Genomic DNA, 13,944 nt, shown 5'->3' with positions numbered 1-13,944 from the left:
GTGGCCAAAATTTGGAATGGGCTTCCAAAGGAGCTGGTGATCTCCCCTACCTTGGGGGTCTTTAAGAGAAGGCTGGATAGGCATCTGGCTGGGGTCATATGATCCCAGCACTCTTTCCAGCCTAGGCAGGGGGTCAGACTCGATGATCTGTTGAGGTCCCTTTCAACCCTAGCATCTATGGACTTCTCCTTTGAGGGGGTGGAGGACACTAGACTTGCTGCTTATTCTAATGTAGTTGTGTATTCTTCAGATGGAAAGTGTAACATAGAACTGTATTTTTATAGTGAATTTAAGATTGCAGCAGTTTTCCTTGGATAATCTCACATAGATTCTTTTCTGAAAACCCAACTTTTCAAGTGATAATAAAACCAATTCATGTTGGTATTTGACCTGCATGAAATACTGCAATGAAGCATGACCTACCTCACTACTAAGAAATTACTGTCAGTAATATTTCAGAACTGTTTAGTTTAAACTTGCAAAAATGTAATTGATCCAGAAACATTATCTCAGTTGGGATTCTACCCTACAGCAAGAGACTTGTTTTATCTATTAAATTATGCTCAGTAGTGTTTAAGGTTATATTACAAATATTCACATTATTTTTTCAAACATGCTTCTAAATACATCCTGCAACTTTAAACAGGACATGCTTTGTGCTCCAGATAAGTTATTTTTAATACCATTAAGACTGCTTCTATCAATTTTATAAATTTCAGCTATATTTTTATCACTAGAAAAATCAGTAGACTCGAAAGGGTGTACACATTTCATTTGGTATCTTGTAAAGGAAGACTTATAGCTAGTTAAAGTGGTATTCAAAAATATATTATAACAATTAGACTCGCTAAATGGTTTCACTCAAAAAGACATTTATTTGTTTTTCAACAGGGTGAATAGATTTTAACAACCCCAGAGCTCGATAATTCCAAATGATAAAAGCGCGTAAAAGGCTTTAACATTCAGCTTTGAAAAATTGTAATCAATGTTAGAGTTGCCAAAGTCTCTGCAAGAAAGCACGCAGGGCAGGATAGGAGCTGGACATACCCAGCATCGGTGGCACTAACAGAAATGACCAATTTTGCCTCAGTAAACTCTGAAGGTGGCAAAGTACAGGCTTGGTTCAGCCTAATAAAAACATGAGGCAAGTGTGAAGCTTGAAACTGGATGCAAATACCCACAAAGTTCAAGAGCTAGAACCCTGGCTTGAGGTTCAAGACCACAGTCCCTTCTTTGAACTGTTCTTAGTGTACACAAAATTTAGACTGCCCATGCCAAAGGAGGAAAACCTGCAACCAAAAACCATGTGGTCCATTTTCAGGGTGGGGAGAAGAGCACCCAAGGAGCTAGAACAAACTTAAAAGGAAATTCCCATGTCTTTCCTCCCCCCCATCAGGCTACCCACACCTTCACCTTGTGTGCAGCTACCAACTACTAACAAATGATAATTAAATTCTATTTTATTAAAGACAAAACAAACCTGCCTTCCAATATTTTAGCTATATCATAAGCTCATATCACATTCTTGGTATCTACATTTCAGCCTGAAAGCCTTCATTTTATTTGCAGTTCCAGAATCATTGTAATTTTTACATCTTTGTTAAAAGCAAAAAATTCAGACTCAGAGTTCTAGTATAGCACTTCTCTTTGTTCTTCCAAACTGCTAAAGAAAGTTGCAATATTTTTCTCCAAATAGTCTAAATACTGTAGCATTAGCTCTAACTTGTTAGCAGTGCTCAGATAAGAGTCTCTGGTATCTTAGCATATCAGTCAACTGCCCTCACATGTTTCTAGTTCCACTGTGTGGAAAATGAAAACTGTTTGTGGTTGCCAATTACAGCTACAGTGGGAATCTGATACCAAGACACTGATTTCATTGTCATGGGCAATGGGATCAAGAGCTTTCATAAAACTGTGATCCCCCAATTGGCGGAAGGTAGAGTAATAGACTGTTAGTTCTTTAGGCAAAAGACTTGAATCTGTTGGACAAAGGCTTCATTCTCTGCCTGTAGTCAGCAACTTGAGGGCCTTCTGTAGATTCTGCACAGCAGTGCTCACATCTTCATACTGTAAAGCACTGCCAGCATATTTGCAATATTTCTGAGCTCTGGCAAAGTCCTCTGGTGTCAAACGGATTTCCCCTGAAAAAACCAGCATTTTTACAAAGTTAAAATACAAGAAAATTCATTGTTTCACTACAGATTAAGCTTAAATATCTTATTAAATATATTTTATATTTCTGCACATTAAAAAAAAGACCACAAAAACTAATACCTGTCCCTTCAATTATGTTTAAGTTCTATTTTATGTATAATGCTCTGTTCCTTTGATGCTTTTCTAAACTATAAGGGTACCTTCAAAATGCAGCGATTTATGTGATTCAAAGCCTTATGTAATCCAATACCTTTGAGAAAGATCTGCCCTTTCTTAGGCAGCTAAAAAGAGCTTTAAAACTGTAGTAAGTTAACTGTAGTCATGTTACAACCTGCATGAAACAAGGACAGTAGGTTGTGTTTCTTTTATAATTGCTCTGCCCTCAGTGTGGAACAATACACTCACTGCTGAAATCATTTATCCAGACATTATATAATATTTCCAGATGAAGAAATATATCTTTTTGAAATATTTCCATAAATATTGCGTTACTCCTTTTATCTGAGGTCAAATGTATCAAAGCATCTGTCCCAGTATCAACACAATTGCAACACTTTTGGTTTTATGAACTGAACAAAGCAAGTCCAGTCTATTGACTTTACCATTAACTGACAAGCACTAACCGAAGCTTTCTTAATGGGGGACGAGAAAGATTAAAACAGCCGAATAAATGCCAGTAATCCAAATAAAATGTTTATTTTCTTGAGTAACAAGCCCAAGCTTTGATTACTCAACCTCTCAAACACAAACTTAATTTTTCCAAAGCAGTTTTGGAGATTTATGCCCTAATTTGGAAGAGCACTTAAGCATGCGAATAGTCTCACTGATGTGTTTGAAGTTAAATATGCACTGAAATGTATTGCATGTGCGGCCATAACCACTTCAGTGAAAGCTGTGAGGATAAATTCTATGCAGTCCTAATAATTCTGGGACACATGCTGAAACCCTTACCCACAGTGAATAATATCTTATGCTATGAATAACTCTTTCAATCAATACTACATAGTATAAATCAAGGCGTATAGTCAGAAGTCTTGCTCAAAACCTGCATTTGAACTGAAAATGGAAACATATATTTAGGTAAAAAATTCCATACATTACCTGTTTTTATAGAAACTGTTCTTAGTTCCCCATTTGAAAACAAACACTTATTTAGCATTAATTTCTTATGTACTGAAAGTTTAATATTATATTAAACTAAGCTTTGAATATTTACACATTGGTATTAAACTTTTCTATGCATTTTATCCTGTTAAGTTGCACTTCCTTTCCTGAAAATCTGAAGTAAAACTGTTACTTTACAGTTTGCGAATCTCATTTCTTTGCTTCAAATGTTTTCAGTATCCATTACATTTGCTCATCCATTAGCTACTTTATTATTTAAGCAACCAATTTGGATTAAAGAACAAATGGAATGATGAATAATAATGAAGAATTTTATTTTTGTGTTTTCTATGTAAAAATAATCCAACGCCTAGACAAAATTACTTTACCTGTTACATGAATTCTATAGAGCGTGTTTTATTAATCAAATTACATTCTTGATAGAAATAACCCAGTGGCTAAAGTCTACAGACAATTCTTACTGTGTACAGCTTGCTTCACTATCTTTAACAGAATTTAATCTTATTTGGATCTGATTTATAACATCCTAAAGGAAATAGTTACCAATTAAGTTAGATAATTAATTTGAAATGGTTCAAGTACCTATGCTACTGCAGGTTGTATAATTTATATCATCATATCGAAACCGATTATAAATGAGATTTTTGTTTCCATTTTTTTTGTATGGAAGGAAATTAGCACCCACAAAGCAAAAGATATATGCAAAGGATTCATACTGCCACTTCAACATTTAGTTCAATTCAAAAGACAACAGTAAGCTAGCAAAGTAACCAGATTCCCTAAATAACTAAAACTTGACAAGGTCAGATATTCATCAGTTTAATTTCATACAAAATGAAAACATGCTTTACACCTCTCCTGACTTTTATCTTCAAAATGAAAAGACTACAATATTGAATGTCTGGCACTGAGTACCTGCCAAACTTGTAAGGTTACTTTCCAACTGCAATGTAGTTTAGCTTCATCATTAAATCATTTGAACCAGTTTAAGCCTGTTTCTTTAATATAGGTACTGATGCATACATGGGATGTATACAATAGGTCTGTATTTCATAAGCTAAATATAATTTAACTAATTCAAACCAGTTAGGCTCAATTCAGTATCACACTGGTTGACATTTTTTAAAATAATAATGAAAAAATCAAGAGTCCTCATTTACTCTCTTCCTCAAAGCTGACCCTAGGACATTTTGTGCTTTATATTGTGATGCCAAACGAAACTAGAATATCATTCTTTAAGAAAACAGTCAAGGCAGCAGTCCAGTATTCAAGTAATTTATTGGACGGAAGCCTAAATTCATCTGTCTAATCTTATTTTTACAGTACCACCCCTATTAATGTTTTGTTGGCATAGAGCCTTATTTATTATGAAGCCTACTTCAGATACCATTATGTCATGTTAGGAAAAGGCTCTAATTATTTTCATTTAGAAACCAAAGTTAACCCAGTAAGAGGCTCAGCTCCTGTTAAGATCAGCACCCCAAAATGGGAAGGACATACAAGAACAAATCAGTTGCACCTCTTATAGGCTGCTTTAAAAAAGTATTTATTTGAAAATAATGGGGGGAGGGAGGGAGAACTTCAGTATTAGTAATTTGTAAGCTGTCACTTAGAAGCCCTGTCCTTTTTATAATGGAGTTCAACATTCATAGTTTTAAGGATAAATGCTGAAACACCAAAAATACTGACACATGGAAAAGCTATGCTGTACCTATCCTGAAACAAACCAACTTCTGTTTCAAACCAGAAATAATATTAGTATAGTAGCTATATTTATTACTGAACTGTGACAGACATTTGTCATCCAAAGCTAAATTCCACCAGACATAATTGTGTCGGTGATTAAGAATATCATGCAGAAACTAAAAGACAGTTTTATCTGTGATAAAAAAAAAAAAATCTTGTAGTGGGAATGGAAGAGTTTTAAATATTCTCCAGTTCCTTCTCCTCTTTATTTCTCCTCACAGACATCTACTCACAAACTTGTACAAGTTCAAACAATAGTTTAAAAACACATCTTTAAAGAAACTAGTACTGTACAAGTTTGTGTAGACAAATGTAGAGAATATAAAAGCAGGGACAATAATTAGAAATATTAGAATACATTAGTAGCATTTTTTTAATCCTGCATAATATAACAGCATACTAACTGGAACTATAATTATAAAAAAGGTGCAAATGTGATTTCTTCTTCCTATTAAAACAGAGACATTTAAATTATCTGAACTGCACAGACCTCAAAGACTTCTTTTTAGTATCAGAAAGAACATTTGAAATGTTACATTATTATTGCTATTTTGCCCATAGAAAATGAAATATAACTACTTGCAAAACTCGAATGTACAGATAGCTTTTCTAAACTGTGTCACCAGTGGAAAGAAGCTTACAGTAGCATGAAAGCTGAAAAAATACACTTCGTGTAACATAATTGTGAATGAATTTAGTTGTTCATGAAATTTGGTCCCAAAAGAAACACTAACTATCTTGCCCTGGAATAGCGCATGTAGGATTTTGTACAAAATTGCTACACAGCACTGACTCACTGAGAACATGAGACTGCCAACCAATATGGGAAGGTTTGACTGTTATTGCCAAAATTTTTAGAGACTGAATCTAGACACAAAAGCAAAGTCCTAGGAGGTATGATAATGCACACAAACAGCACTGTGATCAAAGCTACATCCAATACTTTTTAAATTTTAATTGTTTTTGCTTCAGTAAGATAATCACTCTTCCCATATCACAATTCTTCATTCTCCCCCTCCTCATCCCAATATAACGAAACTATACTCCCTCTTACACGGCAGGAACGAGAATGATTTATATGTTACTTTGAAGCACACGCAGTCACAGGAATATAAGTAACACTATGGAAACTTATATATGACCCAAAGCCTGCCAATGTGGGAAGGGACATACTACTATGGAGAAGCAATACACCAGCTATGGAGAAGCCACTGTACCTGCAGTGGTATAAAGAATATATTTCTTCCTGGGGCTGCTGAGGTAGCAACATTATGGGCTAACCAGATTTTAGACAGTATCCCCAGATGCACCTACTGGGATTCTTCAAGTCGCCGTCTTGTCTGTATAAGAACTATTCATGCTTGCTATTTGTAGGTCTAGGGGAATTAGTAATGGTGGTGGACTGGCCCATGTCTATCATATATACTTCACTATCTCACTGTTTCACATCCACAAAGGGTCTGGTGCCATACTACAACTCCGCCAACTGATATTCCTTCTCTGTCCCCGGTATCATCCAGCATGTGAATGATCTCTGCTATATATTAGCTTCTTGCTGGGTGCAACTAAAGACCTGTATGGCCATGGTTTCCTAGTACAACTGCTTATGCCACTACTGGCAGGATCAAAGCCTTGACAGAAAAGGAGGCAGCCAAGTACATAGATAAGGACAGACCAATTCAGTCAAGACCTGCGGTGAATCCTTCTTTACTAGAAGTTGCCAATAAATCAATCTGAATTGTCACACAAGTGAGGCAAGTGGGGCTCACTTGAGACTCAAAGTGTGTGTGTGTGTGTGTGTGTGTGTGTGTGTGTGTGTGTGTGTGTGTGAACCATGTGAACTACTATAAACAAAAGGGTCAAAGGGAGTAACTGGCTGTGCTACTGAGATCTCAAATGAATAGAAATTCCAAAACATGATGCAAATGAAAATTCAAGTTCTTACTTTAATTTTGATGGCAAGTGTCAAACATTTAGGTTAATAGAACTACAGAATTAATTTCTGCAGACTGAAAAATCAAAAAGCTGTTTAGATGACTAGCTAACAGAGTCCGATAATCAAATAAAGCTATGTATATATTTCTCACTCTTCACTGTAAACCTTGGCTTCTAGCTGGCAGTTAATGTGTGTAAAATTAAGCAATGCCCCAAGAGATTTAGGTTAAGGAATTTATGAAACTATTGCAGAAGCTCAAAAACCCAAAATTTAAACACAGGTTTGCATGTTTTAATCATATTGCCAGGATTTGTATTCAACAGAAGGAGTAACTATGAGCAGAAATAGTACATTTTGTCTAGTCAGAATTACTAGGAAGTATGCCCAATAGTCAGTCTCTAAAAAAGTATAAAGGTATCAATAGCTTTGTTACTCCTCTGCAATCTCTTAGGGCATTTATACACACACCTTTTCACCTTTTCATGCTGTGACATGCCAGAAATGACACACTGGCACAGACTCAATTAACCAAGTATGCTCTGCGTGGGAGCTGACGCACTGCGGTGCATCGTGTGCAGTTGTATAAGTGGCAAAATGCATGTCAACACACAGAAAATGGCAGCTTCAATGTGGTTTAGTTCAAAAGCACACTGCTGCCATTTTCTTAGCACTAACATGCATTTCGCCACTTACTCAAACGTATGCGCTGCAGCACTGGCACTGCGGCACAGGTACAAATACCCTTAGAGACCTTTCCTATAAATGAATTTTTTTTTTTTTTTTACGCATCAAGATGGCATTATGTGGCATCTTGAGTTGATCTCATGACAAATCAACCTGAAATACTATATTCCAGTAAAATTCCTGAAATATTAAATAAATATTAATATTAAATCCAGCATTTTCATGTTGCTTAAGTAATTATTTACTATCTCAAAGAAAATATGCATTTTAGTTGCAACATACCATACAATTTTCTGATAGGTATTTTCATTTATTATGTTACACTGTCACACCTGACTTTATCCAAGTGTAATAAAAGTATACCAACCAGACAAACACCAATTTTTACCAGATCTTGTTAATTGGATCATCTTCATAGATGCTTGATTTTGTACACTGAAAAACTCTAGCATAAAGGTTAATAGAGTTGTTTAGCTCCATTTCAATGGAAGATCAAAATTTATGATTGAACATGGAAAAAAAGTCCATATATTGATGATGTGAAGCCCTTATTGGGCAGATGGAACATTCAGAAATTAACAAAGGTGGAATTTAGTTTTGTTGCCAGAATTATTTTTACTGAAATGGATGATTCTACATCTGATTTGGAAAAGAGCAGCTTAAAATGACTCTCTCAATATTAGCTAATAAGTTGAAGAGCAATTTCAATTACAAGTATTACCATGTAATCACCACCCCATTTTCTGCAATATGTGCCCCTTTTTTTAAGGATCGTGACCTGCAAGTTGAGACCATACCTTGATTAGGTAAGAGACTTGTAAGATAATAGCCCACATCCATAGACAAGCTTGTAAATATTAGTTTTAAGGCATGCAATTGTTTTCATAATCTGCTATTTGCATTTTTGTAGAACAGGAGTATCAAACCCATTTGGCCCTGCAGGTGTCACAGGAATTAATGCTGCCACTGCTTGTCCAGTCATCAAATTTCCAGATCTGTGGGGAGCTCAGCAGATCAGATGACATGGCTCTCAACTGGATAGAGCTGGGATCTTTGACACCCTTTCCGCAGAACTTAAAACAACACGATAGATATCGTCTACAAACAGAACGAGCAGTACTTAGGATTTCACTACTGCTTGCAATTCATATTACGGTTTCTCTCCTCAAACTACTTTCTGAAAAGATGGAAAAAACATCAAACCCAAAAAAACCTGAACCACATCATCTCACCTGCGGATTGAGCATTGTAAAGAGAAGGATCTACAGCAGGAATATTCTGTGGAGTGGGTTGAATGGTATTATTTGCTACACCTACAAATCAGTGAAACAAAAGTAGAATTACAGTGTTACTTTTAATTATAGACTTAATGTCAGTTAACACAGTGATTTTCCATATTACTTATAGTGTAAGCAAACCCTAATAACCTTTTCCTTACATAAAAAGAAGAAGTTTGGAAGAGTTTCAGAAATATAATGCTTTTTATAAATACTTTGTAGGCTTTGCACATTTAAATGTTTATATCTCATTTAAAATAAAATAAAAAATAAAGTTAGCTCCAGACCATGGTATCACTGCTGCAAGATCTCAGCCCTGGAGCAGCTCTCTACCCAGCTGCGTACCCTGCCAGTGCTGCTGGGGCTGGTCTTAATGGAAACCTTGGCCCCATGCTGTCACTGCCCCTCTGCTCCTGGGGTCCCCATGGAAACCGGCCACAGTGATGTGGGCATGGGCTGTGGGAATATGGTGTCTGGCTGCTGGCCAGATCTGCTATTTTGTCCACCCCTGCATTTGCATCATCTTTGTTTGAAGTCATCCATGCTTTTGTACTGGCAAAGAACAAAAGGTACATAACTCTGAATTAGGGTGATCGGTAGGTAGCTCTTAACTTTTTTGGACTTGAGACCCCACTCCTTAACTCAAAGAACACTTCATTGGACTCAAGGCACCACTCCATATCTGTTGTGATTTGAGAGGCAAAGATTTCAGAAACTAGCTTATATATCATACTGTTTAACTCCTTGTAGGAAGGGCCAGACAGTGGGGGTGGAGGATCAGCCAGGCAGAGTCAAACTCAGCCTGACCCTATCTGTTTAGTTTATCTACTTATTTCCTCACATCTCATGACACCCTTCAAAGGATCTGGCTACACCCTGGTTGAGAATCACTGGAGTAGATGAATGGGCATCAACATGATATCAAACAAAAGAGCAGAAGGCTTGAGATATTACAGCAGATATGATGGGACAAGAAATGGATCTGAATGGGGGGCTCTGAAGTATATAAACTGGTCTATCCTGAAAAAATTCAAACAGTTGCTGAGCTACAAAACAGCATTACAAGCTCTTGTGTACTTCTAGAAATTGGAATGGATTAATCTGACAGTGGGAGAAGTTTGTTCGCTTGTCAAGAAAATAACTGCACTATGCCCATATCAGAAGGATTGGTATCTTTTAGATTAGACAGTACTGTTTACCATATCTACTTGAAATGTGACTATACCTATTAGCCATATAATTTTAGTAAAATATCTCTTTCAGAAATGTATTCCCAAAGACTTATTATTCATTGTATTAAAAAAAATCATTTTGTTACCAGTGTTAATTTAATTCAGTTCAATTCTAGTGGATGTCTCCTTGATCTTGTACCATGAAAAAGCAAGGAATAGCAAATTCACCTTCCACATACCATTTGTTATGTTGTATACCTTTATTATATCTCATTATTCATCTCCTCCATGAACTAAACAGGCCAAGTCGTTTTTCCAATTTCTCATCGTATCTTAGTATTTCCATGCCTCTCATTATTTATTTCTGTTTTCTACCTCTGAACCATATCTATTTCTGCTACTTTTGTTGAGAGCGTGACCAAAGCTAAATGAAAATATAAAACTTGCTACACACCAACAACTTTAACAACAGATTTATAATGTTTCAGTGCTGTATTTTCTAGCCTTTTTATATTTAACAATTTGGTTAGATTTTTTTTAACCAGCCATTACCCACAGAGTAAATACTTGTATCAACCTGTACACAATAATTTGCTTAGAAATAGGAAAATAAATGAATTCTTGCCACCCTCCTTGTACCCAAAGACAGAACTGAGTTGACTCAGACTTAATAAAAACAACCACTTTCTGCAGAGACCCTAGCACAGAAGGCTTTATCTCTATAAGTTACAGTTCCAGCAAGGCTCAAGACAGATTAATGTGGAATAATAAAAACAACCCATATATAAAAAGTATTTAACATACCTGTGCTATGAGGTATTTCAGCTGGAGTGTTGGCTGGAGCATGTGCACCAGGTGGGATATGTATACCAGTGTAGTTACTAGTTGGCATGTCACTTGGTTCAGCTGTTGATGTTGACAGCTGAGACACTTGACCGGGTAGAACAGATAAGCCAACTTCTCTATCATCATCATCTGTTAAAATATGCAACAAAAATGTTTCCCTTCTCTTACAAGCATATAGAAATTACAGTTTATGGAAGAAAAAGTACTGCCCTTTAATTTTATAAAATCTTGTCCAGAAAGAAAGTTATAAAATGAAACAAAAATAAAAACAAAAATAAAATAATGATTAAGCAATGTAAAAATGCATCATGGAATACTGCCAGAGAACTTGCATCATAGAACATATTCTGGGAACCTGCACACATTCAGGCATCCATTTAAACTGTATTAAAATTTAAAGTAGCATGTGATCTCTTAATACAAAAAACTCATTTTTCCATTTTTTTGAAACTCTTAAGCTTTAACACACACGTTACAGAACTGTTTGACACAATAATACTCTGATCTTCAGCTATAAGATCAATTGTATACCATTTCTCTCTCTCTCTCTCCTCTTGCGTACTATTAGGCATTGGGGCTGTGCTAAATGGGCCTTATTCAACTCAGATTCAGCCTGAACTGGGGACAGTGATTCGATTAGTTGATTTGGACCACCGTCTCCAATTCAATTCAGCCGAATCTGAAGATTCAGTGGTGATTCAGAGAATCAGCAATTCAGCCATAGACACAGCTTTTAAGTCTTTTTTCTACATACCACGAAGTACGAGGCACAGCTTACGAATGCTGCAATGGCGGGGCAGATGGAGCATCTTACAGAAGTGTGGGGGGGCCCCCCACGTGCTTGGCAGTGAACCCAGAAGTGCTTATGGTCCACTTCCGGGTCTTCTGCCGAGCACACTGGGAAGCCCTCCCACTCCTGTGGGATGCTCCCCATCTGCCCCAGCACTGCAGCATTCATGAGCCATCTAGTACCTTGAGGTATACAGAAAAAACATTTAAAGCTGTGTCTATGGCTGAATCTCCAAATCTTTCCAAATCTCTCTGAATCTATTTGGAGGGTTCCGGTTCCGATTCGATTTGGTCCTCTGATTCGATTTGGATTCGACCGCCAAATCAGGCCAAATCTCTTCTGAATGAAATCAGGGACCAAAGCTTTGCATAGCCCTATTAGGCATTAACAGCATTGATAATTAGTCAGTCAGTCAATGGAACTGTATTGAAATGTTTGTCCTGTTTAATGCTTGAAATAAACAAGAAAAGGTACAATCTGAGTTGATCAAATTAACTCTATGAGGAAACAAGTCCACTCATTTTGTCATCTTTTACAATAAATAGCCTTGCTACTAACATATCCTAACATTCATGAAAGTAGAAATCAACCAAAATTGAACTGCTTTGTTAGTTTTAGACTAAGCTATTCTTACTTTATTATACTTTAAAACAGGAGTGGGCATTCTATCTGGCCCACAGGGCCCCTAAAAAAGTTTAGAAAATTAATATTTCTCTGCCCCTGGCTGCCTGTCATGCGGCCCTTGATGGCTTGCCAAAACTCAGTAAGCGGCCCTCTGCCTGAAATAATTGCCTGCCCCTGCTTTAAAAGTATAAAACATTAAAACCCCCCTTTTTTATTTTGTTTTTTTTAAAACATGCAGGTAGGTAATAGAAAGCAAATTCCTGGGTATTTTTAAGCTCCACCTCTCTTTCTGAGGCAGAAGTCCAGTAACAAGCTTTTAGGAAGGTGGGGGGAGGCTAGGAGTGTCAGGCAGGGCCAGCCTCCTGCCCAACACCTCATGCTGCCCATTCCCGGGAGAGGGACCCAATCCTGCTTTCAGCAGAGCATGCTAGCTCCCCACCCTGCGGCCAGGGGGCGAGCTGTGGGAGGGGGGCTCGTCCCTTCCTCTGCGGTGGCAACGCCCCCGGGGCTGCCAGCAGGCTGGGTGCTTCCTGAGCTCCCAGGAGCCAGCTAGAAGGCAAGGGCCTGATCTTTTTCGCTCCAACAAAGATCAAAGTGAAGATCAACTTAAACACCCGATATATAAAAAACCTAACTTTTCAAATTAAAAATTTACACTTCATCAACTTATATATTGTGAAATATGGTAAATTAATAGGAATTAAGTATATGCATCAAGAGAATAATATATTATATCCTTCTGTTCTCTGATTTTATCATAATACATAAGTTGATCATCTTACTGCTGTCTTCAAATTCTGTTTCAAAACCATTTGAAGGAATACAACCTTGTATGGCTGGTGGATATTTCTGGCAATACAGATCCTCCTGTATACCTACAATTTATAGCTCATAGTTAGTTTTTTTACATAAAACCTTTACAGTTGTATTTGTTACACTTCCAGTTCAGATGCACACACAAAAAAACTTGTAACAAGTATCAAATATTTTTATGAAACTCTAGCAGGAAAGTCCATAACACAATACAATTCCCTTGCTTTATCTTGTAAAGTTTACTTTTTTCTTTGTCTGCATCTTACAATTCAAGATGTGGTTTTATAAAGCTATTTCTGACACACAAACAAATATGTGGCAGATTTCTGGAAACCAAAGACGATCTATAGTTGCAAGGTTTTCACTTTGATTTTTTTTTTTTTTTTTTTGCTAGTAACCTAACAAGGCCATCTGGTTAACACTCATGGGAGTAAAGTTTAACTGTATCAAAACTGCAAAAAACAAACAAACCCCGGCAGTTAGAAATTGGCCTCAGGCATACTACTACTTACAAACTTGATAATTTAAAGAATTTTTAAGAATCTTTTCCACTTACATTTTTAAAATATTATTAAATTTTTTTTACAAGCAAGTGGAAATGAAAATTATGTTTAACATAAGCCACAGGTTTTCATTATGTACACTTAATGAGCATTTTGAAAGCAGAGCTAGTTATATTGCCTAAAGTTAGGGCAGTCCAACACTTCCTACTGTAAGACCCCCCCACCGCCAGTTGCTTGTAATTCTGTCTAGCAATAACTATTCAGGCTCAGATTT

General features: G+C 36.7%; 1 protein-coding gene across 1 annotated transcript in view; it reads right to left on the bottom strand.

Moving 5' to 3' along the window:
• Positions 1-855: 855 nt before the first annotated feature.
• Positions 856-13,944, bottom strand: part of VTA1 (vesicle trafficking 1) — an 80,579-nt gene continuing 67,490 nt past the window's right edge. Inside the window, exons 6-8 of the mRNA XM_090040569.1 lie at positions 10,899-11,069; positions 8,878-8,958; positions 856-2,141 (exon numbers count right to left, since the gene is read on the bottom strand). Coding sequence (XP_089896695.1) covers positions 1,996-2,141; positions 8,878-8,958; positions 10,899-11,069 — 398 coding nt within the window. The 3' untranslated portion in view covers positions 856-1,995. The remainder of the gene's footprint in view (positions 2,142-8,877; positions 8,959-10,898; positions 11,070-13,944) is intronic.

The sequence above is a fragment of the Crocodylus siamensis genome, chromosome 1 (assembly GCF_052110815.1).
Source record: "Crocodylus siamensis isolate JL-2025a chromosome 1, ASM5211081v1, whole genome shotgun sequence".
NCBI classification, from domain to species: Eukaryota; Metazoa; Chordata; order Crocodylia; family Crocodylidae; genus Crocodylus; species Crocodylus siamensis.
The sequence above is the reverse complement of the archived record's forward strand: the minus strand, read 5'-3'. Positions and strand labels throughout refer to the sequence as shown.